The sequence below is a fragment of the Salvelinus namaycush genome, chromosome 8, assembly GCF_016432855.1.
Source record: "Salvelinus namaycush isolate Seneca chromosome 8, SaNama_1.0, whole genome shotgun sequence".
In the NCBI taxonomy this organism is placed as follows: Eukaryota; Metazoa; Chordata; class Actinopteri; order Salmoniformes; family Salmonidae; genus Salvelinus; species Salvelinus namaycush.
This window is the reverse complement of record NC_052314.1, coordinates 36812313-36837497: the sequence shown is the minus strand read 5'-3', so window position 1 is coordinate 36837497 and position 25185 is coordinate 36812313. Positions and strand designations below refer to the sequence as shown.

The 25185-nt window shown below is 40.6% G+C and overlaps 1 protein-coding gene across 1 annotated transcript in view; it reads left to right on the top strand.

The window, feature by feature from the left end:
* The window catches only part of LOC120051900 (N(G),N(G)-dimethylarginine dimethylaminohydrolase 1-like), a 137888-nt gene that overhangs the window by 102289 nt on the left and 10414 nt on the right, over nt 1-25185 (top strand). Inside the window, exon 4 of the mRNA XM_038998787.1 lies at nt 4635-4754. Coding sequence (XP_038854715.1) covers nt 4635-4754 — 120 coding nt within the window. The remainder of the gene's footprint in view (nt 1-4634; nt 4755-25185) is intronic.

Below are 25185 nucleotides of genomic sequence, written 5' to 3'. Positions count from 1 at the left end.
ATGAAAAGGTGGCTATCGAGGAGGGGAGAACACTCTTCCTTTTGCATACTAACGAATTGACGCACTCCTCTACCACTTATTGGTCTCCGGGCCATGGAGGAGAGAGGACGGTCTTTTGCCCAAACTAGAAAACCCCTATGAGCTAGATCCCCCTCTACCTCTGCTAGCCCCTGGTCATGTTACGCTAGCCCTTTCTTAACCTCAGATAGCCCCTGGTCAAGCCGTGCTAGCTCCACCTCAACCACTAGCCCCAGGTTAAGCTGTGCTAGCGCCACCTCAACCACTAGCCCCAGGTCAAGCTGTGCTAGCTCCACCTCAGCTAGCCCCAGGTCAAGCTACACTAGCTCCACCTCAACCGCTAGCCCCAGGTCAAGCTACACTAGCTCAACCTCAACCGCTAGCCCCAGGTCAAGCTACACTAGCTCAACCTCAACCGCTAGCCCCAGGTCAAGCTACACTAGCTCCACCTCAACCGCTAGCCCCAGGTCAAGCTGTGCTAGCTCCACCTCAACCGCTAGCCCCAGGTCAAGCTGTGCTAACTCCACCTCAACCGCTAGCCCCAGGTCAAGCTGTGCTAGCTCCACCTCAGCTGGCCCCAGGTCAAGCTGTGCTAGCTCCAGCACAATATTCTGATGGTGCCCATCCTTGGTATATGTTCTCAAACCCCATGCCTGGAGCATACCATGTACCCCCTGTCAGTATACCACCAGCTGTTATTGTGGTAAACCTGTTTATAGTTAGCATCAGCCCATGGGATACCAAATCCATCATTGCCAACGATCAGAAGTGGAAGGGAAAGTGATTTTGCACATTCTGCCTTTCAGAATCTACCTTTATTTACCTATAAACAATCAAGAAATCTATCAGTCATGTTGGTCAAATCAGAAGGAGCCCTCAGACTTCTAGCCCTCAGACTCCTAGGACCTATGAGATAAAAGGCATGTATAACTTGCAGTACTAAAGTTACTAAAGTTATTTATATGTATTCTTGCAATAAGATCTACACTGTGTACAAAACATAAGGAACACCTTCCTAATATTGAGTTGCACCCCTTTTTGCCCTCAGAACAGCCTCAATTCATCACAGCATGAACTCTACAAGTTGTCGAAAGAGTTCCATAGGGATGCTGGCCCATGTTGACTCCAATGCTTCCTACAGTTGTGTCAAGTTGGCTGGATGTCCTTTGGGTGGTGGACCATTCAGAGGAGTTGGTTAAATGTTGAAGACACATTTCAGTTTTATGCATTCAGTTGTGCAACTGACTAGGTATCCCCATTCCTGTTCCCTTTCTCATTCTTAATACACACGGGAAACTGTTGAGTGTGAAAAACCCATCAGTGTTGCAGTTCTTGACACACTCAAACCGGTGCGCCTGGCACCTACTACCATATCCCATTCAAAGGCACTTAAATATTTTGTCTTGCCCATTCACCCTTTGAATGGCACACATGCACCATCCATGTCTCAATGCTTAAAAGTCCTTCTTTAACCTGTCTCCTCCCCTTCATCTACACTGATTGAAGTGGATTTGACAAGTGACATCAATATTGGATCATAGCTTTCACCTGGAATCACCTGGTCAGTCTATGTCATGGAAAGAGCAGGTGTTCCTAATGTGTTGTACACTCATTGAATATTGAAAAAACATTCCGCGCCACTTAAAGTATGCCTTGGAGAACATAAATCCGCTATCAGACATCAAAATATCACCTCGCAAGTTGCGAAACATTTTATAGTACAAAGTCACTATTAATGAATTACTTTGTGTCGGGGTCGAAAAAAGGCTATCCACCACGCAAAGGATATACACATTTTAATTCCGTATCACCACACGGTTTAAACAAAGAACTAGATTTCACCTCATTCCTGTAGGCCAAATTTAGACTCATACAAAAACACTGTCCATATCATATTTTGCACATAATTTATGAGTTATCCCCACATATTTATGAACAACCGGATGTCCTTTACGGTAAGCTATCTCATAAACCAGACACCTAAGGCAATTGATTCATGCCTGATACCCCCAGTAGGCCTTTGTGTCTGCTCCCATACCTTAAAATTCTGTATTTCTTCGTGATTGTAACTTGTATATAGGTAGACCAGAGAATCAAGGTTATGATAGTAAACTAATGCGAAAACGAATCATGAAAAAAAACTATGAATTAACAAACCTTGAAAATCTAAAACTATACTGAAACTATTATCTTAGAGAAACTAACTAAAATAAAAAACCCATCATGAATTATTTTCACTTTTAGGTTTTTTTCCTAAACTTTGGGCAGAAATCTAATGGGGTTATCAATAGGATCTAATGGGGTTATCAATAGGATCTAATGGGGTTATCAATAGGATCTAATGGGGTTATCAATAGGATCTAATGGGGTTATCAATAGGATCTAATGGGGTAATCAATAGGATCTAATGGGGTAATCAATAGGATCTAATGGGGTAATCAATAGGATCTAATGGGGTTATCAATAGGATCTAATGGGGTTATCAATAGGATCTAATGGGGTTATCAATAGGATCTAATGGGGTAATCAATAGGATCTAATGGGGTAATCAATAGGATCTAATGGGGTTATCAATAGGGTTTTCAAACCTTTTTGGGGGGGGGTTCAAGCTACTGAATCAAAATGACAAAAACAGTAGGCCATTTCAGTCAACTAAATGCCCTTTCTTTTCAGCCATATTTTAGCCACATCACATTTGTATTGCTTCAGTAACCTATAGTAAACATCACTGACTTTCATGTGCACAAAAATACAGGAAACATCAACAAAGTGTCTTAATAGGGCATTGGGCCAACACGAGCTAGAACAGCTTCAATGTACCTTGGCATAGATTCAACATAGTGTCTAGAACTCACTTGGAAGGATGTGATACCATTCTTTCACAAGATATTCCATAATTTGGTGTTTTCTTGATGGAAAACTGGAGCGGCACCTGTCTTAGCAGTTACCTGTACATGGCCTTGTACTACCAACATATTTTTCTGCATAACATCCTATCGCATGATTCTCTTCCCAGCAACCAAACTGGCAGAAGAACACATTACAATGCAGCATTTCTTTTTATATCACACCCCTTGACAGGGCTCCAGATTAGTGTGAGCAACTTTTTCAGTTGGTGGCACCAGCCCATCATTTGGTCACACTATTTTGTTTTCCGGCGAGACGCAATATATTTTTATCATTCACCTTATAAAGTAATTTGCAGTGCTTTTGCAGCATGGGAGGACCAGGCCTCATCGTGATTGGCTCCAGCGAGCCGTCTCAGAAAGCCCTGAAGGTATCAGTCACCATTGAGTACATGGGTCATGCAAGATAGGTCTATGTTCAGATATTTTTTATCATTCACCTTATAAAGTAATTTGCAGTGCTTTAGACTGTATACTAGACAACTGAGATGGTAGGAAACTCAAAAAATAAGTTGTTCATCTAACATGTCCAAGCAGGAATGCATGGTTCAAAATGTTTTTGTGCAACCTAATCCAGTGATTGTCATGAATTGTGAGTTGTCAATAGGGTGTTGTTCTATTTTACTGTTCATTTGAACCTAAAAAGTACTGATTTATTGGCGCGTTGAAACATGTTGCACGTGGTAGTTTAAAAACTCAGTGGATAGTGGTAAAACAAACATTCCGACTGTCAGCAAATGCTGTTCCTTCAGAGAGGATCGATTTGCTTTGATCTAGGCCTACTGTTAAAGTGGCACTGCAGTCTCCCTTTCACCTCATTTAACACCTCAATAGGTGGTCCAGGTAAGTCATGACACACTTAATATGGACCAGGCCAGAGAAACAGGGGCAGATATCGGTCAGATGACAAAACGGAGTGAATTGACGCTTCATATAACATGTCCATTCCTGCCGCAGTGAACCTGGGATTCCAACCCATGCCACAACACAACATACTCCAGAAGCTAATTAACAGCCCACCAGAACCCCTGTTACCATGGGGTAGATATGGTATGACAGACCAAAGTAGGATGACACCACATGATCAGTCGCTCTCTGAGCAGTAGCAGTAGTCTGGTTCTCCAGAAACGAACCATGGAACAGGGAGCTCTAAACTAGAACTAGAACCATGGGGTAGATGAGACAGAACAGAGCAGGATGACACTCAACATCATCAATCTCTGTCTGAGCAGCAGCCAGGCGGCCGTATAAGAGTGTCTGGCATGCGAGGCCAGAGAAAAACACAGCTCCCAGTAAAAACTAGCCTCTGCCAAGTCCCCAAAAAGTCCTCCTCCTCCACATTTACTGGATTGGTTGAACAGTGCAGGAGAGAACCTCCCGACAGTTTCTTCTCGTCGAGACCAGTATATAGAGGATCTAATGTCAAGAGTTTAATTTACGCCTGCTAGGTTAGGTTTCTACAGACTGAGGGGAGGGGCCAGTGGCCTGGGGCTCTGGTGACCTCAGACTCTCAACCAACCAGTGGCCTGTGGCAGTCGGAATCTCTAAGACTCTCAACCAATGTCGGTTAGGTTACCTTTCCCACTGGGACCTGTCTAGTTAGGGCTTGCATGTTTGCAGGACTATGCTGTGTAATCCAGTAGGTTTGTTGTGTGTTTGCAAGACTATGTCCACGGTCCCTGTAATGCCGTAGGGTTGTTGTGTTTGCAGGACTATGCTGTATCCACTGTCCCTGTCACTGATGGTCTACACCTGAAGAGCTTTTGCAGCATGGGAGGACCAGGCCTCATCGTGATTGGCTCCAGCGAACCGGCTCAGAAAGCCCTGAAGGTATCAGTCACCATTGAGTACATGGGTCATGCAAGATAGGTCTATGTTCAGAGGACAGAGTTGGACTTACTATCTTACTTTCCTTTGCAGCATCTTGTAAATTACGTTTAGATGAATACATGTTTAATAGCGTTTGCAGAAAACATAACTGAAATAAAACTGCTATCCCATCCCAATAGATTTTCTTCAAGTTCAATTTGTGGTGGTCATTCTCATACAAGCACAAAATGATTAAAACAGTACCGTGCTTAATAGCTTTCTCTTTTCAAGAGCTATTGCAAGTTACCCATAATCATAACTAAATTTTTAAAAGTCCAGGTAGCAGATAATGGACCCTATCAGATGTCTATGTAGTTGGTGCTGTACATTAACTAATGGGTTCTAACTTTAATTTTTTTTGTCAGTTTACAATTTTACAATGTATGCTTGTCGCATTTAAAAAACACAAAGACTTCTGGAAATCCCAGAAGGCAAGATCAGTGGAGGAACATATTCCCTGTTGCCTACTGTACATGGTAAACTGTAAGTGGCACTTCACTTTTTAATATGGAAAATGGCTGAAATAATTTTTCTACAATATTCACAAGACACAATTACAGTCTTTATGGAATAAAAATGTAATTTCTTTCAATTATATGTGGAAATCAATGACGTACAGTGACTTCAGAAAGTATTCACACCCCTTGACTTTTTCCACATTTTGTTGTTACAGCCTGAATTTAAAATTTTATAAATTTACATTTATAAAATTTGATAAATTTACATTTTAAATCACTGGCCCCCATAATGTCAAAGTGGAATTGTGTTTCTTGAAGAAAAAAAATCGAATTAAAAATGAAAAGCTGAAAAGCCTTGAGTCAATAAGTATTCAACCCCTTAGAGAGAATAAAGTAGATGTCACACGTCAAAATTTTGATTTATGACCCTATGTCCTGCTGACGTGTGCACGCCCATATTTGGGCTTCCGGTAAGGACATCCTGTTCCTGTTCTCAACCCTTAGAGGGAGTGTCAAACGTATGATTTATGACCCTATGTCAGGATGACGTGCTCTAGGGAGTGCCCATATTTGGGCATCCGGTCAGGACATCCTGTTCCTGTTCTCAGGCCTTAGAGTGTGAAAATATGTATAAATTGTCTTTGAAGTTGCTTGATGTCTAGGGACCTGGTTGAACTGGGTGGGGGGGGGGATGAACATTTCAAAGAGGATGACCCCACACCCACCCTATTTTATTGCCCTTAGGTTTGTTGTCTATGAAACAGGAATGTCTGGGAGGGGGCATGTGTGTGTGTGTGTGTGTGTGTGTGTGTGTGTGTGTGTGTGTGTGTGTGTGTGTGTGTGTGTGTGTGTGTGTGTGTGTGTGTGTGTGTGTGTGTGTGTGTGTGTGTGTGTGTGTGTGTGTGTGTGTGTGTTAGAAACAAGGTCACTTCGCATTGTGTACATTTCAAGCTTTCAACAACAATAAAACAGCCATCTAAATAATGTTTCTAGGCCTAACACACTGTTGAGTTTCCTATTTAGTTGTCTTTATATGTACATGCACAGAGCTTCCAGGTGGCTCCAGCCTATGGATGTTCGATGCATGTACACCGGGGAGATTAGAACCCCAAAGAAAGATCCTAAAGGTCATTTCAGATTCAGGTTTAGGGTGTAATAACTTTAGTGAAACCGCATTTCACACTATGTACAGACATAGAGAGCCAACACATAAAGGTGTAACAGGGATGAATGGATATTCAATGTACAACAGTAGTCTTCTGTAACAAGCAATACGGGTTAAATATGGGCCACAGTCAATCATGACAGCCTCTTTTTCGAAAGGCCTTTACTTATGACTTAAACAGAATAATTTTATACACAGCTTATTCATTAATGCTGTGGGATAAATCAGGTGTTTCTAGGTGGGCTTAAACAAATCTACAGTGAAACAAAAGTGTACATTTTACACACACGTTTATTGGCTTTTAAAAAGACCACAGTAACATGACAGATATAGTGGAGATGCATGCTACAAAAATCTGCTAGTGGATATTCAATGTACAACAATAGTCTTAGGTAACAAGCAATACGTGTTAAATATGGGCCACAGTCAATCATGACAGCCTCTTTATGAAAGGCCTTTACTTATGACTTAAACAGATTCATTTTCTACCCATCTTTTTCATTAATGCTGTGGGCATACCCAGGATTTACATGCCGGACGGATTATCTACCCATGGAGGGAAAACTTACGGAGCTTTGATGGAGTGTGCAAGCGTCTTAGCGATCGTGAATTGGAAATGGATAATGGTCAGGGCTAGATTTGGGAGGCGGGGACTTGTTTGAACATTAATGATATTATTGTAATATTAAACAGGAGTTATATGTGTTTTAAACCGATGACAACAATTAATATTTTATTTACGTCAAATGCACATATTCATGTCATTTAAAAATGTATATCGTATAACATGTTAATATTATCTAACGTTCGCAGGATATGCAACATTAAAACTTCTCACGAGTCACCATCCTGGATCCGGGAGCACCCTCATCAGTAAAAAAGCTGACTAGCATAGCCTAGCATAGCGCCACAAGTAAATACTAGCATCTAAATATCATGAAATCACAAGTCCAAGACACCAGATGAAAGATACACATCATGTGAATCCAGCCATCATTTCCGATTTTTAAAATTGTTTTACAGCGAAAACACAATATGTATTTCTATTAGCTAACCACGATAGCAAAAGACTCAACCGCATATTTTCACCATTTTTTTACCGCATAGGTAGCTATCACAAATTCGACCAAATAAAGATATAAATAGTCACTAACCAAGAAACAACTTCATCAGATGACAGTCTTATAACAGATTTATTGTATAGCATATGTTTTGTTCAAAAAATGTGCATATTTCAGGTATAAATCATAGTTTTACATTGCAGCCACCATCACAAATCTCACCAAAGCAGCTAGAATAACTACAGAGACCAACGTGAAATACCTAAATACTCATCATAAAACATTTATGAAAAATACATGGTGTACAGCAAATGAAAGACAAACATCTTGTGAATCCAGCCAATATTTCAGATTTTTTAAGTGTTTTACAGCGAAAACACAATATAGCATTATATTAGCTTACTACAATAGCCAACCAAACAACCGCATTCATTCAACGCAACGGTAGCGATAGGGAAAAAAACAGCAAAAGATATACATTTATTCACTAACCTTCACAATCTTCATCAGATGACAGTCCTATAACATCATATTACACAATACATATATGGTTTGTTCGAAAATGTGCATATTTAGCGGTACAAATCGTGGTTTTACAATGTGAATACGTAGTCAAAATGCAAAACAATTGTCTGGAGAAATCTTGGAGAGGCACCTAATCTAATCAAATAACTTCTAGTTCCTCCCAAACCCGGATCCGGGAGCACCCCCCACCAGTAAAAAAGCTGACTAGCATAGCCTAGCATAGCGTCACAAGTAAATACTAGCATCTAAATATCATTAAATCACAAGTCCAAGACACCAGATGAAAGGTACACTTCTTGTGAATCCAGCAATCATTTCTGATTTTTAAAATGTTTTACAGGGAAGACACAATATGTAAATCTATTAGCTAACCACGTTAGCAAAAGACACCATTTTTCTTAGTCCACCATTTTTTCTCTCCACCAGTAGCTATCACCAATTCGACCAAATAAAGATATTGATAGCCACTAACCAAGAAAAAACCTCATCAGATGACAGTCTGATAACATATTTATTGTATAGCATAGGTTTTGTTAGAAAAATGTGCATATTTCAGGTATAAATCATAGTTTGCCATTGCAGCCACCATCACAAATCTCCCCAAAGCGACTAGAATTACTACAGAGAGCAACGTGTATTACCAATTTACTCATCATAAAACATTTCTTAAAAATACACAGCGCACAGCAATGGAAAGACACAGATCTTGTGAATTCAGACAATATTTCAGATTTTCTAAGTGTTTTACAGCGAAAACACAATAAATCGTTATATTAGCATACCACATGTGCAAACTTTACCCCAGCATTGATTCAAGGCAAAGAGAGCGATAACGTTCTCACCACCAAAATATATAAATTTTTTCACTAACCTTCTCAGAATTCTTCAGATGACACTCCTGTAACATCATATTACAACATACATATAGAGTTTGTTCGAAAATGTGCATATTTAGCCACAAAAATCGTGGTTATACAATGAGAATAGTAGCCAAACTGGCCAGAAAAAGTCGGGCGCCATCTTGGAGAGTGATCTAGTCTAATGAATAAATAATCATAAACTTGACTAAAAAATACAGGGTGGACAGCAATTGAAAGACAAATTAGTTCTTAATGCAATCGCTGAATTACATTTTTAAAATTATCCTTACTGTGCAATACAGGGTGCGCCAAAGCGAAGCTACCCCAAAGAAAATGGCGGCATATGCGTTTAACATTTTTCAACAGAACAACGATTTATCATCATAAATAGTTCTTACTATTAGCTGAACTTCCATCAGAATCTTGGGCAATGTATCCTTTCTCCGGTCTAATCGTCTTTTGGTCGAAAGATGTCCTCTTGTCCTGTCGAAATGGCCACTAACGTTCGGCATGTACTGGAAAAGTGTCCAACTATTGGAAGTGCGTCACAAAGAAATGCCAGAAAATCGCACTAAACGGATATAAATTGCTATAAAACGGTTTAAATTAACTACCTTATGATGTCTTTAACACCTATAACGAGTAAAAACATGACCGGAGAAATATTACTGGCTAAACCAAAGCTTGGAAGGAGGCCAGTCCGACGTCCATCGTGCGTCAAGCGCAGGGAACAAAAGAAAGGTACTTCCGTTCTTTGGTCTTTTATAAAGTCCCAGATTGCGCAATCGACTCCATTCAAATTGTCACCACTTACTGACATCTAGAGGAAGGCGTAGGCAGTGTTTGTAGCCCCATAGCATTCACAGGGACCTAAAAACTGACCTGGGAACAGAGGCCAAGATTTCTGAAATCTCACTCACTGGGAGGAAAAGTGCTGTAGAATGAGTTCTGTTTCACTCAGAGACAAAATTCCAACGGTTTTAGAAACTAGAGAGTGTTTTCTAACCAATAATAATAATAATATGCATATTGTACGAGCAAGAATTGAGTACTAGGCAGTTTAATTTGGAGACCAATTTTTCCAAGATCGAAATAGCACCCCCCATAGGCTCAAGAGGATAACTAATCATAAACTTTACTAAAAAATACATGTTGGACAGCAAATGAAAGATACACTAGTTCTTAATGCAACCGCTGTGTTAGATTTTTAAAAATAACTTTAGTACGACATACAGCTTACGTTATAGCGAGACAGCGCCCAAAATCAGGGCGGAAAATACGACTATACATTTGACAGAAATACAAAATAACATCATAAATGGTTCCTACTTTTGATGAGCTTCCATCAGAATGTTGTACAAGTTGTCCTTTGTCCAGAATAATCGTTGTTTGGTTGTAGAATGTCCTCTTCACCTGTCGAATTAGCAACCAAAGCTAGCCATGTGGCGCAGGAGTGTCCAACTTCACCATAACGCAAAGAAAAGAAAATGCCGAAAATCGCAATAAACTGATATATACTGATATAACTCGGTTTAAAATAACTACTTTATGATGTTTTTAACACGTATATCAAATAAAATCAGAGCCGGAGATATCTAACGTCTTTACCGAAAGCTTTTCAGAACGCAATCCAGGGGTCCTTCCCGCGCCTTGCTGAACAAAGGAAACTTGGGGTTATGTCATTCCGAGAGCTCTCATTTGACCTCAGATCAAGCTATACACCCCATTCCACCTCTCACTGCCTAATGACATCTAGTGGAAGGCATATTCAGTGCATGAGATCCATAGATTTCAGGCAAATTAATAGGATGGCCCTGGAACAGAGCCCCGATTTCAGATTTTTCACTTCCTGACAGGAAGTTTTCTGCAAAATGAGTTCTGTTTTACTCACAGATATAATTCAAACGGTTTTAGAAACTAGAGAGTGTTTTCTATCCAATAGTAATAATAATATGCATATTGTACGAGCAAGAATTGAGTACGAGGCAGTTTAATTTGGGAACGATTTTTTACAAAGTGAAAATAGCGCCCCCCCTATTGACAAAAGGTTTTAAGCCAACTGCATCCCAGGGATAAATTATATGGAACCGCCTTCATTAGAATGGAATTCCGAAGAGCAACGGATGGACACAGAATTTTACGAGATATCTATATGTCAACTGTATGTATTTTTTATGATAAAATGTACACCAGACATCGAAAATCATACAACCCTGGAGGACATGATCGAAACGGAAGGGGTACCCCCGGAACATGAAGAGTAAAACATTGAATTCGGACGATTTCCCCAATCAAATGACATTTCGGAGGTCTCTGATTTGCGGTTGTTTGTGATGGGCAGAAAACATGTTAAGGACAACTCCGAGGCTGAAACAACATTCAGTCATGATATTCTAAAACAGGAAGACAACGATTTTTACAGATATTCAGAAACGGATGGACAATAATTATTATTATATTTTGTTGTTTAAATATATTTTTTAGGCAATATGTCAAATGGACGTATTCTTATAAGTTAAAATGTATCTATTTCGTATAAATACAGGTTAACATTATCTAACGTCTGTATGATACCCAGAGGCTACAGGGCATAATGGATTGGGAACCGACAGAGTTAGACAGGGATTCTCAGAAGCAAACTGCGCCCGGTCCTTTACGTAGCCCCTTCACCAATACACTATTTTCGGCGTAAGTCCCCCCCCCCCGACTACGGAAGAGCAGATGAAACAGAGGAAATTCTGCGGGCTTGTACTGAAGGCCTTAAATGAGGATAGAGGGCGCTATTTACACTTTGGGGGAAAAACGTGCCCAATTTAAACGGCCTCGTACTCTATTCTTGCTCGTACAATATGCATATTATTATTACTATTGGATAGAAAACACTCTCTAGTTTCTAAAACCGTTAGAATTTTGTCTGTGAGTAAAACAGAACTCATTTGGCAGCACACTTTCTGACCAGGAAGTGGAAAGTCTGAAAATTATGCTCTGTTCAAGGGCCTGCCTATAAATGGGCATGACACGTATGAGTATACATGCACGTCATACACCTTCCCCAGGATGTCAAGATGCAGTGAGAGAAGAAATGGAGTGATTATCTTGGTCTGAGATGGAATACGTCCTCTTGGAATGACGTGTCACCCATTTTATGTTTTCAGGAAGGCGCGAAGTTGGTCCTGGATTTGCCATCGGAATAGCTGTCGTTATAGGCGATTACTATCTCCGGCTTTGATTTTATTTGATACATGTGACCATATCATCGTAAAGTATGTTTTTTCAATATAGTTTTATTAGATTTTTGAAATTTATTCGGGACGTTAGGCGTGTTGCGTTGTGTGCCTTTGTTCAGAAAGGAGAGCTTCGAGCCACTTGGCCAGTGTGCTTGCTAAATCAGGAGGGAAAAACAATGTTCTAAAACCAAACAACGACTGTTCTGGACAAAGGACCCCTTGTCCAACATTCTGATGGAAGATCACCAAAAGTAGGACCCATTTTGTGATGCTATTTCATATATCTGTCGAACTGACAGATAAAACGATAATCGGTGAATCTTTCCTTCCTCATGGAACTTTTTTGAAGGGGAGTTGAATATTAGAGGTGATGTTTGTATATATATATATATTATCTAAGAATGATTGGTATTAATTCTAGGCATTTACATGTATGTTTTTAAAAATGAAGGCTATTTATACAATGAAACATTGTTTTTATTCATACTGTTTGTAAACAATAGCTTCTGCCCCCTTAGGGTCTACTTGAACCGCTTATTAAATCAGACCTCTCAGACCAGAAAGTATACCCTTCCACTCAATGTATACCAAAGTAGCAAATATTTAACAACGTTTCAACATCAGGTAATGCAACATTTATGAAAGACAATAAAGACAATAAAGACATGAAAGACAACATTTATGAAAGACAATGAAAGTACCTGAAAGTACCTGTTTTCCATATAGAATGCCATGTATACTGATTGTATTACAACTTTTTGTGTTTTGTCTTAGTGATTGTTCTTTAGTAAATAGGAAACTCTACAGTGTGTTAGTCCGAGAAACATTATTTGTGATATTGTAACAACACTTTTTAACGTTGGTAGATGTATCAAATATATATCTTTGCATGTTTGAATTAACGCTCCTTTAAAATGTTTTCATCACGGCCTGGTAAACACATTCTTGTAAGTTGTCTACGCTGACATTTCTGGGTATGTCTCGCATGTAACATAATAATACTAAAGATTCTAATCATTTTTATATTACTTTTTATAATAATACAAATCTGTCAACCCAATATATTTCTGAAAACCCCTTTTTGCATCTTCAATAGTTGTCACATTGTGTTTTACAGATACCCTGTCTATAAAATCTAAGACCTATCAACACTCAGGAGTCAATGTCCTATCTCTTGTCTTTTTCATAGCCTGAGAGAGAGAGAGAGAGAGAGAGAGAGAGAGAGAGACAGAGAGAGAGAGAGAGAGAGAGAGAGAGAGTATATTACCTAAAGTTGTCGCAGCTGCACACTGATGTTGAAACGTTGTTAAATATTTGCTACTTTGGTATACATTGAGTGGAAGGGTATACTTTCTGGTCTGAGAGGTCTGATTTAATAAGCGGTTCAAGTAGACCCTAAGGGGGCAGAAGCTATTGTTTACAAACAGTATGAATAAAAACAATGTTTCATTGTATAAATAGCCTTCATTTTTAAAAACATACATGTAAATGCCTAGAATTAATACCAATCATTCTTAGATAATATATATATATACACAAACATCACCTCTAATATTCAACTCCCCTTCAAAAAAGTTCCATGAGGAAGGAAAGATTCACCGATTATCGTTTTATCTGTCCTGGGCTGCTGGCTTGTGTTTGGAGTTAGGTTAAGGTCTTCAGTACAAGCCCGCAGAATTTCCTCTGTTTCATTTGCTCTTCCGTAGTCGGGGGGGGACTTACGCCGAAAATAGTGTATTGGTGAAGGGGCTACGTAAAGGACCGGGCGCAGTTTGCTTCTGAGAATCCCCGTCTAACTCTGTCGGTTCCCAATCCATTATGCCCTGTAGCCTCTGGGTATCATACAGACGTTAGATAATGTTAACCTGTATTTATACGAAATAGATACATTTTAACTTATAAGAATACGTCCATTTGACATATTGCCTAAAAAATATATTTAAACAACAAAATATAATAATAATTATTGTCCATCCGTTTCTGAATATCTGTAAAAATCGTTGTCTTCCTGTTTTAGAATATCATGACTGAATGTTGTTTCAGCCTCGGAGTTGTCCTTAACATGTTTTCTGCCCATCACAAACAACCGCAAATCAGAGACCTCCGAAATGTCATTTGATTGGGGAAATCGTCCGAATTCAATGTTTTACTCTTCATGTTCCGGGGGTACCCCTTCCGTTTCGATCATGTCCTCCAGGGTTGTATGATTTTCGATGTCTGGTGTACATTTTATCATAAAAAATACATACAGTTGACATATAGATATCTCGTAAAATTCTGTGTCCATCCGTTGCTCTTCGGAATTCCATTCTAATGAAGGCGGTTCCATATAATTTATCCCTGGGATGCAGTTGGCTTAAAACCTTTTGTCAATAGGGGGGGCGCTATTTTCACTTTGTAAAAAATCGTTCCCAAATTAAACTGCCTCGTACTCAATTCTTGCTCGTACAATATGCATATTATTATTACTATTGGATAGAAAACACTCTCTAGTTTCTAAAACCGTTTGAATTATATCTGTGAGTAAAACAGAACTCATTTTGCAGAAAACTTCCTGTCAGGAAGTGAAAAATCTGAAATCAGGGCTCTGTTCCAGGGCCATCTTATTAATTTGCCTGAAATCTATGGATCTCATGCACTGAATATGCCTTCCACTAGATGTCAATAGGCAGTGAGAGGTGGAATGGGGTGTATAGCTTGATCTGAGGTCAAATGAGAGCTCTTGGAATGACATGACCCCAAGTTTCCTTTGTTCAGCAAGGCGCGGGAAGGACCCCTGGATTGCGTTCTGAAAAGCTTTCGGTAAAGACGTTAAATATCTCCGGCTCTGATTTTATTTGATATATGTGTTAAAAACATCATAAAGTAGTTATTTTAAACCGAGTTATATCAGTATATATCAGTTTATTGCGATTTTCGGCATTTTCTTTTCTTTGCGTTATGGTGAAGTTGGACACTCCTGCGCCACATGGCTAGCTTTGGTTGCTAATTCGACAGGTGAAGAGGACATTCTACAACCAAACAACGATTATTCAGGACAAAGGACAACTTGTACAACATTCTGATGGAAGCTCATCAAAAGTAGGAACCATTTATGATGTTATTTTGTATTTCTGTCAAATGTATAGTCGTATTTTCCGCCCTGATTTTGGGCGCTGTCTCGCTATAACGTAAGCTGTATGTCGTACTAAAGTTATTTTTAAAAATCTAACACAGCGGTTGCATTAAGAACTAGTGTATCTTTCATTTGCTGTCCAACATGTATTTTTTAGTAAAGTTTATGATTAGTTATTTGATTAGATTAGGTGCCTCTCCAAGATTTCTCCGGACAATTGTTTTGCATTTTGACTACGTATTCACATTGTAAAACCACGATTTGTACCGCTAAATATGCACATTTTCGAACAAACCATATATGTATTGTGTAATATGATGTTATAGGACTGTCATCTGATGAAGATTGTGAAGGTTAGTGAATAAATGTATATCTTTTGCTGGTTTTTTCGCTATCGCTACCGTTGCGTTGAATGAATGCGGTTGTTTGGTTGGCTATTGTAGTAAGCTAATATAATGCTATATTGTGTTTTCACTGTAAAACACTTAAAAAATCTGAAATATTGTCTGGATTCACAAGATGTTTGTCTTTCATTTGCTGTACACCATGTATTTTTCATAAATGTTTTATGATGAGTATTTAGGTATTTCACGTTGGTCTCTGTAGTTATTCTAGCTGCTTTGGTGAGATTTGTGATGGTGGCTGCAATGTAAAACTATGATTTATACCTGAAATATGCACATTTTTCGAACAAAACTAATGCTATACAATAAATCTGTTATAAGACTGTCATCTGATGAAGTTGTTTCTTGGTTAGTGACTATTTATATCTTTATTTGGTTGAATTTGTGATAGCTACCTATGCGGTAAAAAAATGGTGAAAATATGCGGTTGAGTCTTTTGCTATCGTGGTTAGCTAATAGAAATACATATTGTGTTTTCGCTGTAAAACATTTTAAAAATCGGAAATGATGGCTGGATTCACAAGATGTGTATCTTTCATCTGGTGTCTTGGACTTGTGATTTCATGATATTTAGATGCTAGTATTTACTTGTGGCGCTATGCTAGGCTATGCTAGTCAGCTTTTTTACTGATGAGGGTGCTCCCGGATCCGGGATGGTGACTCGTGAGAAGTTTTAATGTTGCATATCCTGCGAACGTTAGATAATATTAACAAGTTATACGATATACATTTTTAAATTACATGAATATGTGCATTTGACGTAAATAAAATAATAATTGTTGTCATCGGTTTAAAACACATATAACTCCTGTTTAATATTACAATAATATCATTAATGTTCAAACAAGTCCCCGCATCCCAAATCTAATATATACGTTTTCACGAACTCACCTTCAGAAAGCGGAAGGATTTACAGATGATCTTGTCCGTTAACTATTCGGGGCTGCTGTCCTGTAGGTTTGCAGCTGAGCTAAAGCGGTGCTAACATAGTGGGAAAGTGTATGTTTCACTAGACTCGCTCCGCGTTCGTGTCCCTAACTAGAGAAAGTACGGAATTAGTTTACGGGGCATTATGGTGACGTTTTTTCGGACTATATCCTGTATATTTGATTACTAAGGTATTGGGTTCAAACAACAGGATTGGGGTGTCGAGACAGTATTACCCTTTTGATATTCTACAACCTCCGGGATATAGCACCTCGATGCTGTGTCCGATGTCCGTTTCAACCCCTGGGGGTCGGTCTAGACATCGCTATTATTTCTGGGCCGTTTGACTTTTTAGACCCCCCATCCTCTGGGGGGTGAGCTAAATTAGGTTTTGAAAGGCCTATGGGTTAATGATGCGTAAGTGTCCGTAAGACACCGACACACTTTTTGTTTGGGGGTAGGCATCTGTTTTGCAGGATATTGTAAAGAGAGAGAGCCTTGAGCGCAGACGCATGGGCATTTTTGAACACACACCCCGCCCCTTTTTCTTTGTTTTGAAACACACACACATACACTACAGCACACACACGCGCGCACATGGCTTTTTCCGCAATTCTTTTTCTCCGGGACAGACTGTGTTAAGAGTGAAAAACGAGAGAGTTCATGACGTGGTGAGATACTGCTTTTAAAAACATCTTTATTTCATTCAAAAACAAATCAAGTACATACAGTTTATAAGCGTTCATAATTCATGTCTTTTACTATGCCTTTCTTACAGATATAGGTCCTGGTTAGCCCTGACCATTATCCGTTTCCAATTCACGATCGCTAAGACGCTTGCACACTCCAAAGCTCCGTAAGTTTTCCCTCCATGGGTAGATAATCCGTCCGGCATGTAAATCCTGGGTATGCCCACAGCATTAATGAATAAGATGGGTAGAAAATGAATCTGTTTAAATCATAAGTAAAGGCCTTTCATAAAGAGGCTGTCATGATTGACTGTGACACATATTTAACACGTATTGCTTGTTACAGAAGACTACTGTTGTACATTGAATATCCATTCATCCCTGTTACACCTTTGTGTTGGCTCTCTATGTCTGTACATAGTGTGAAATGCGGTTTCACTAAAGTTATTACACACTAAACCTGAAATGACCTTTAGGATCTTTCTTTGGGGTTCTAATCTCCCCGGTGTACATGCATCGAACATCCATAGGCTGGAGCCACCTGGAAGCTCTGTGCATGTACATATAAAGACAACTAAATAGGAAACTCAACAGTGTGTTAGGCCTAGAAACATTGTTTTATTGTTGTTGAAAGCTTGAAATGTACACAATGCGAAGTGACCTTGTTTCTAACACACACACACACACACACACATGCCCCCTCCCAGACATTCCTGTTTCATAGACAACAAACCTAAGGGCAATAAAATAGGGTGGGTGTGGGGTCATCCTCTTTGAAATGTTCATCCCCCCCCCACCCAGTTCAACCAGGTCCCTAGACATCAAGCAACTTCAAAGACAATTTATACATATTTTCACACTCTAAGGCGTGAGAACAGGAACAGGATGTCCTGACCGGATGCCCAAATATGGGCACTCCCTAGAGCACATCATCCTGACATAGGGTCATAAATCATACGTTTGACACTCCCTCTAAGGCGTGAGAACAGGAACAGGATGTCCTGACCGGAAGCCCAAATATGGGCGTGCACACGTCAGCAGGACATAGGTGTCACGATCATCTTTCTGTGGAAGAGAGGACCAAGGCGCAGCGTGATACGAATACATCTTCTTTTAATATAACAAAGACGAAACAAACACTTTTACAAATATACAAAAAACAACAAACGACCGTGAAGCTACAAACCTACGTGCACACATGCAACATAGACATAGACAATTACCCACAACCTGCCTAATGCCTATGGCTGCCTAAATATGACTCCCAATCAGAGACAACAATAGACAGCTGTCTCTAATTGAGAACCAAACTAGGCAACCATAGACTTACCTAAACACCTACACTGAACACAACCCCATACACTCTACAAAACCCCCTATACAATACAAACACCCTAGACTAGACAGAAACACATACATCCCCCATGTCACACCCTGACCTAACTAAAATAATAAAGAAAACAAAGATAACTAAGGCCAGGGCGTGACAATAGGGTCATAAATCAAAATGTTCTACTTTATTCTCTCCCCCCTTTGTTATGGCACACCTAAATAAGTTCAGGAGTAAACATTTGCTTAACAAGTCCCATTATACGTTGCATGGACTCAGTCTGTATGCAATAATAGTGTTTAACATGATTTTTTTATGACTACCTCATCTCTGTACCCCACACATACAATTATCTGTAAGGTTCTTTAGTCGAGTAGAGAGTTTTAAATACAGATTCAACCACAAAAATCTGGGAGGTTTTCCAATGCCTAGCACAGAAGGGCACCTAAAATCAGATATTGAATATCCATTTGAGCATGGTGAATTTATTAATTACACTTTGGATGGTTTATCAACACACCCAGTCGCTACAAAGATACAAAGATATAGGCGTCCTTCCTAACTCAGTTGCCGGAGAGGAAGGAAACCGTTGAGGCCAATGGTGACTTTAAAACAGTTACAGAGTTGAATGGCTGTGATAAGTGACAACTGAAAATGGATCAACAACATTGTAGTTACTCCACAATACTAACCTAATTGACAGAGTGAAAATAATGAACATATTCCAAAACATGTATCCTGTTTGCAACAAGGCAGTATTCAAGTAATACTGCAAAAAATGTGGAAAATAAATTCATTTTTTGTCCTGAATACAAAGTGTTATGTTTGGGGCAAGTCCAATACAACACATTACTGAGAAATGCTCTCCATATTTTCAAGCATAGTGGTGGTTGCATCATGTTATGGGTATGCATGTAATCGTTAAAAATGATTTTAAAAATGAACAAGCAAAATCCTAGAGGAAAACCTGGTTCAGTCTGCTTTCCACCAGACACTGGGAGATGAATTCACCTTTCAGCAGTACAATAACCTAAAACACAAGGCAAAATCTACACTGGAGTTTCTTACCAAGAAGACAGTGAATGTTCCTGAGTGGCCGAGCTTTTACAAAGGATTGACTCAGGGGTGTGAATACTTATGTAGATATTTCTGTAATTCATTTTCAATAAATTTGCAAACATTTCTAAAAACATGTTTTCACTTTGTCATTATGGGATATTGTGTGTAGATTTTTAATTCAGCCTGTATCAACAAAATGTGGAATAAGTTAAGGTGTATGAATACTTTCTGAAGGCACTGTACTGTATATAAACCCTGGATAGCCTATGCTATGTCTAGGCCAATAAGAGCCTTTGAAGCCACCGAGCTGCCATTATCCTACTCCTCCTTTGATTAATGGAAGTGAATCAGGGAAAACGATATCCCACATTAAAATAGCCAACTAGTCAACAATGCCACGATGTGCGCCAGCCAGCACCAATTCAAGGGATGTGGGAACACATTTCATATGCAAGTATCTAAAATGTAGTTTTTGGTCTATTTTGAGAGACAGACTGCTGCTGACAGCTTCTGGTACTGTGTAACCATAGCAACACAAGCATGCAAATATCTGTGTATGCTAGCTAGCGACCTCTTAAAATTAGTGGAGTCGGCTATTTTAGCATCACCCGGTTCTGACAGGAGTATGAAATCGTGCAGACAGCCATGCAATCTCCATAGACAAACATTGGCAGTAGAATGGCCTTAATGAAGAGCTCGGTGATTTTCAACGTGGCACCGTTATAGGATGCAACCTTTCCAACAAGTCACTTTGTCAAATTTCTGCCCTGCTAGAGATGCCCCGGTCAACTGTTAGTGCTTTTATTGTGAAGTGGAAACATCCAGGAGCAACAACGGCTCAGCCGCAAAGTGATAGGCCACACAAGCTCACAGAACGGGACCACCGAGTGCTGAAAAAAATTATCTGTCCTCGGTTGCAACACTCACTACTGAGTTCCAAACTGCCTCTGGAAGCAAAGTCCACATGAACTGTTCGTCGGGAGCTTCATGAAATGGGTTTCCATGGCCGAGTAGCCGCACACAAGCCTAAGATCTCCATACGCAATGCCAAGCATTGGCTGGAGTGGTGTAAAGCTCACCGCCATTGGACTCTGGAGCAGTGTAAACGCATTCTCTGGAGTGATGAATCACTCTTCACCATCTAGCAGTCCGACGGACAAATCTGTTTTCGGCGGATGCCAGGAGATTGCTACCTGCCTGAATTCATAGTGCCAACTGTAAAGTTTGGTGGAGGATGAATAATGGTCTGGGGCTGTTTTTCATCGTTCAGGCTAGGCCCCTTAGTTCCGGTGAAGGGAAATCTTAGCGCTACAGCATACAATGAGATTCTAGATGATTCTGTGCTTCCAACTTTGTGGCAACAGTTTGGGGAAGGCCCTATCCTGTCTCAGCATGACAATGCCCCAGTGCACAAAGCAAGGTCCATACAGAAATGGTTTGTCGAGATCGGTGTGGAAGGACTCGACTGGCATGCAAAGAGCCCTGACCTCAACCCCATCGAACACATATTATAAAAACAGCACATTTTTCTCTCTGCACCATGGCAAAATGTGTTGAAATGCAGTAAGTTAGTTGAATTTCGAGATTTTTTTTAATGCCCGGGGCCCCAAATGCGGTCGTCCCGCCAAGCAGGTGTGTGTGCTCCATTGTCTGACGTGTCACATTCTGTTTTGTGTCTCTCCCTCGTACTGTGTATTGACACAGAGTTGCGTGCCAGGCGTGTGTACACTACACTACAGTCTGTGATTTGGAGTGGTGTGTGCATGCCAGTGTCCTGCTTTGATAAACAGGGCCATCTGGCATCATTGAAGCATAAGGTAAGAATTCTTCTGGGGCCTCCTCAATATGCACAAGGACTTAATTAACTTAATGCTAAACACTTTAGACAAGATTATTAGGCACTCACTGGACAGTTTATTAGGTACACCCATCTAGTACCGAGTTGGAGCCCCCTTTGCCTCCAGAGTAGCCTGAATTCGTCGGGGCATGGAAATGTTGCTCAATTGGTATCAAGGGACCTAACGTGAGCCAGGCAAACATTTCCCACACCATTCCACCACCAGCCTGTACCGTTGACACCAGGCAGGATTGGGCCTTGGACTCATGCTGTTTACGCCAAATCCTGACTCTGCCATTAGCATGACGCAACAGAAACCAGCAAGGTTTTCCACTCCTTAATTGTCCAGTGTTGGTGATCGCGTGCCCACTGGAGCCGCTTCTTCTTGTGTTTAGCTGATAGGAGTGGAACCCGGTGTGGTCGTCTGCTGCAATATCCCATCCGTGACAAGGACTGATGAGTTGTACGTTCCGAGATGCCGTTCTGCACACCACTGTTGTACTGCGCCACTATCGGCCTGCTTGGGGCCCCAGATAGCATATGATAGCAAAATGTGCAGAATTGCAGGAAATTTGCTTTAAAACGGCAACATTTTCTCTCAGCCTCATGGCGAAATGTGTAGCATAGCAGAAAATGTGCTCTAAAACTGCTAAATGTTCTCAGCCTTGTGGCATAATGTGAGCAAAAGCATGATATGAGCTATAAAAAATAGCATTTTTTTTTCCCTTGGCAAAAAGTATAGAATTGCAGGAAATTTGCTTTAAAACGACATAATTTACTCTTACCTAGCCTCATGACAAAATGTGTAGAATAGCATTATAATACAGAAAATTATTCTCTTGGCACCATGGCAAAATGTGTTGAAATACAGTAAGTTGGCTGAATCATTTTTGAAATGCCTCTGGGCCCCAAATGCGGTAGTCCCGCCAAGAAGGTGTGTATTCTCCCTTCTCTCCTGGATTTCAAAACGTGTCACATTCTGTTTCGTGTCTGTACCGTGTACTGTGTATTGACACAGAGTTGCATGCCAGGCGTGTTTACACTACACTTACCCCAAATCCTGACTCTGCCATCAGCATGACGCGACAAGAAGCGGCAAGGTTTTTCCACTCAAATCAGATTGTATTGGTCACATACACATGGTTAGCAGATGTTAATGCGAGTGTAGCGAAATGCTTGTGTTTCTAGTTCCAACAGTGCAGTAATATCTAACAAGTAATCAAACAAATTCACAACGACTACCTTATACACACACACAATGTAAGGGGATGGAATAAGAATATGTACATATAAATAGTCCAGTGTTGGTGATCGCGTGCCCACTGGAGCCGCTTCTTGTTTTTAGCTGATAGGAGTGGAACCGGTTGTGGTCGTCTGCTGCAATAGCCCATCCGTGACGAGGACTGGTGAGTTGTACGTTCCAAGCCTTTCTGCACACTGCTGTTGTACTGCGTCGTTATTTGCATTGTTAGCTTGAACGGTTCTTGCCATTCTCCTTCGACGTCTCATCAACGAGCTGTTTCCGCCCACAGGACGGCCGCTGACTTGATTTTTTTTGTTTGTCGCCCCATTCTCGGTGAACCAAAGAAACTGTTGTGTGTGAAAAGTCCAGAAGGCCGGCTGTTTCTGAGATACTGGAACCGGTGCGCCTGGCACCGACGGTCATAGCACGCTCAAAGTCGCGTAGGTCACTCGTTTTGCCCATTCTAACGTTCAATCGAACAGTAACCGAATGCCTCGATGCCTGTCTGCCTGCTTTATATAGCAAGCCACGGCCACATGACTCTCTGTCTGTAGGAGTGAACCATTTTCTGTGAACAGGGTGGTGTACCTTATAAACTGGCCACTGAGTATATATGAACATTCTTCATAGGTGACAGGGATGAACAGATTTGAGCGACTCTCAAACATTGAGAAACAAACAATTCTTTCTCACTCAAAATGTGGATGCCGAGGTTGTCTTCTCGTGGTGGGGCTCAACAAAACCAAAACTTGAAACATTTTGGCCCTTGATGGAACCGTCTCTTACAACAAAGAACACAGGCGTGTTGTGGAGGGAGGGAGAGGAGTCTGCAGAGAGAGAGGAGAGGGGGAGGGAGGAATTTAGAGAAAGCTATAGGCAGGAGTAGAGAGAGGGGGGAGAGAGTTGGGATGGAGAGAGAAAGTTAGGTAGAGGCACTGTGTAGCATGGGGATGGAGAGGGAGAAGAGAGAATAGGGGGTGGGGGGTGGGGGAGAGCAGGCTGGAGGGGAAGGGACGGCGGTGGAGAGAGGGAGAGGCAGGAGGAGAGATGGAAGGGGATGGAGGTGGAGAGAAATACTTGAATATAATACATACTTGTACATATGTCAAATAGGACCAATGTAAGCACCCACCTAATTATTTGTATTATTATAATATTGTTTCTTCTTTTGTCTTCGATATTAATGGATTTGTCAGATGTTTTACTTAAATTTTCCCGTTGTTTTTAATAGTTCCGCCTGGTAATAAATCACCACAATAAGAATAATGGAACTCCTAAACAATGTGTAAACAGTTCTTAATGAGTTTGCAAATGCAAACGTTTTATTGACTTGCTCCAAGTTTGGAAAATTTGGTCTTTGTATTGAATAGTATTTCAGGTGAAATAACTGCAGGCCATCTTGCCCACACCCTTGTACTGAGAATCAAACTGGAGATCCTATTGCTCTAACTCAACTCACCCCTGAGTCATGTAGAACAAACAGGGGAGCACACCTCATTGAGAGGAAGGCTTCTTCAGTGTGATGCAGAAACAGTACGATACAGACAGGGCAATGCATGCTTCACTACTTGGTCATTTTCTATCTCGGAGGAGCTCCCATATACCCCCAAGCATTACATTGGAAGGAGCAGAGTTGGACCTATGCGAGGAATGTTTGGATCTTTGAGGCTTGTCATGGCCTTTTCCCAGGTATTCCCAACTTTAACTCTGATTGGGATTGTAGTCATGAAAACCGATCAAATTTAAAGAGTGTTTATTTTACATCGACACTATTTCTTTTTTTCTCTTTTCATTTTTGACTCTGTCTCAATATACTGTAACTGTACAGCCCTGTGCTCCCTCCTCCTCCTCCCTCCTTCCCGCTCTCCTTCCCCCTCTGCCAGGTGATCACTACGCTGTGTAACACGGCAAGACAGGTCATAACACGTGTTGACTCAACCCCCCCCCCCACCTCACACACGACAACAGATCCCCCCTCTCTCTGCGGTTTGATGCCTGCCTCTGACTACAACTTCTACAAGCCTGCAGAAACCACATGTGAATGTGATCTCCCTCTGATAAATGTATGTTCGTAGTTAATCTATGGTATAATCCATGTTATACACAGCTGAACCTCAATTATACAACTATTATTTAAATGTTTAAAACGCTCACCACCTCATTACCAAAGACAGGGGTTCTGAATCAATGGGGCTTATCTAATGCGAGACCTTGAATAACCCCTATAGGGATGCACACACACCCTGTAGGGAATACAGATCCTCTTCATAAAAGATGTGGAGCAAACACAAACACACTGACAGTGACAGTGACATATTGCTACCTTTCATGGAGACTGTTGCAATAAATCTCTGCCTGTTCTTTTCTGAGGAACAGACTCAAGGAATTTCCCGGCATCAAAGCAGGAGACTGGCATGCACACACCACTCCAAATCACAGACTGTAGGGGGGGTTGAGTCACGCGCCTGGCACGCAACTCTGTGTAAATACAC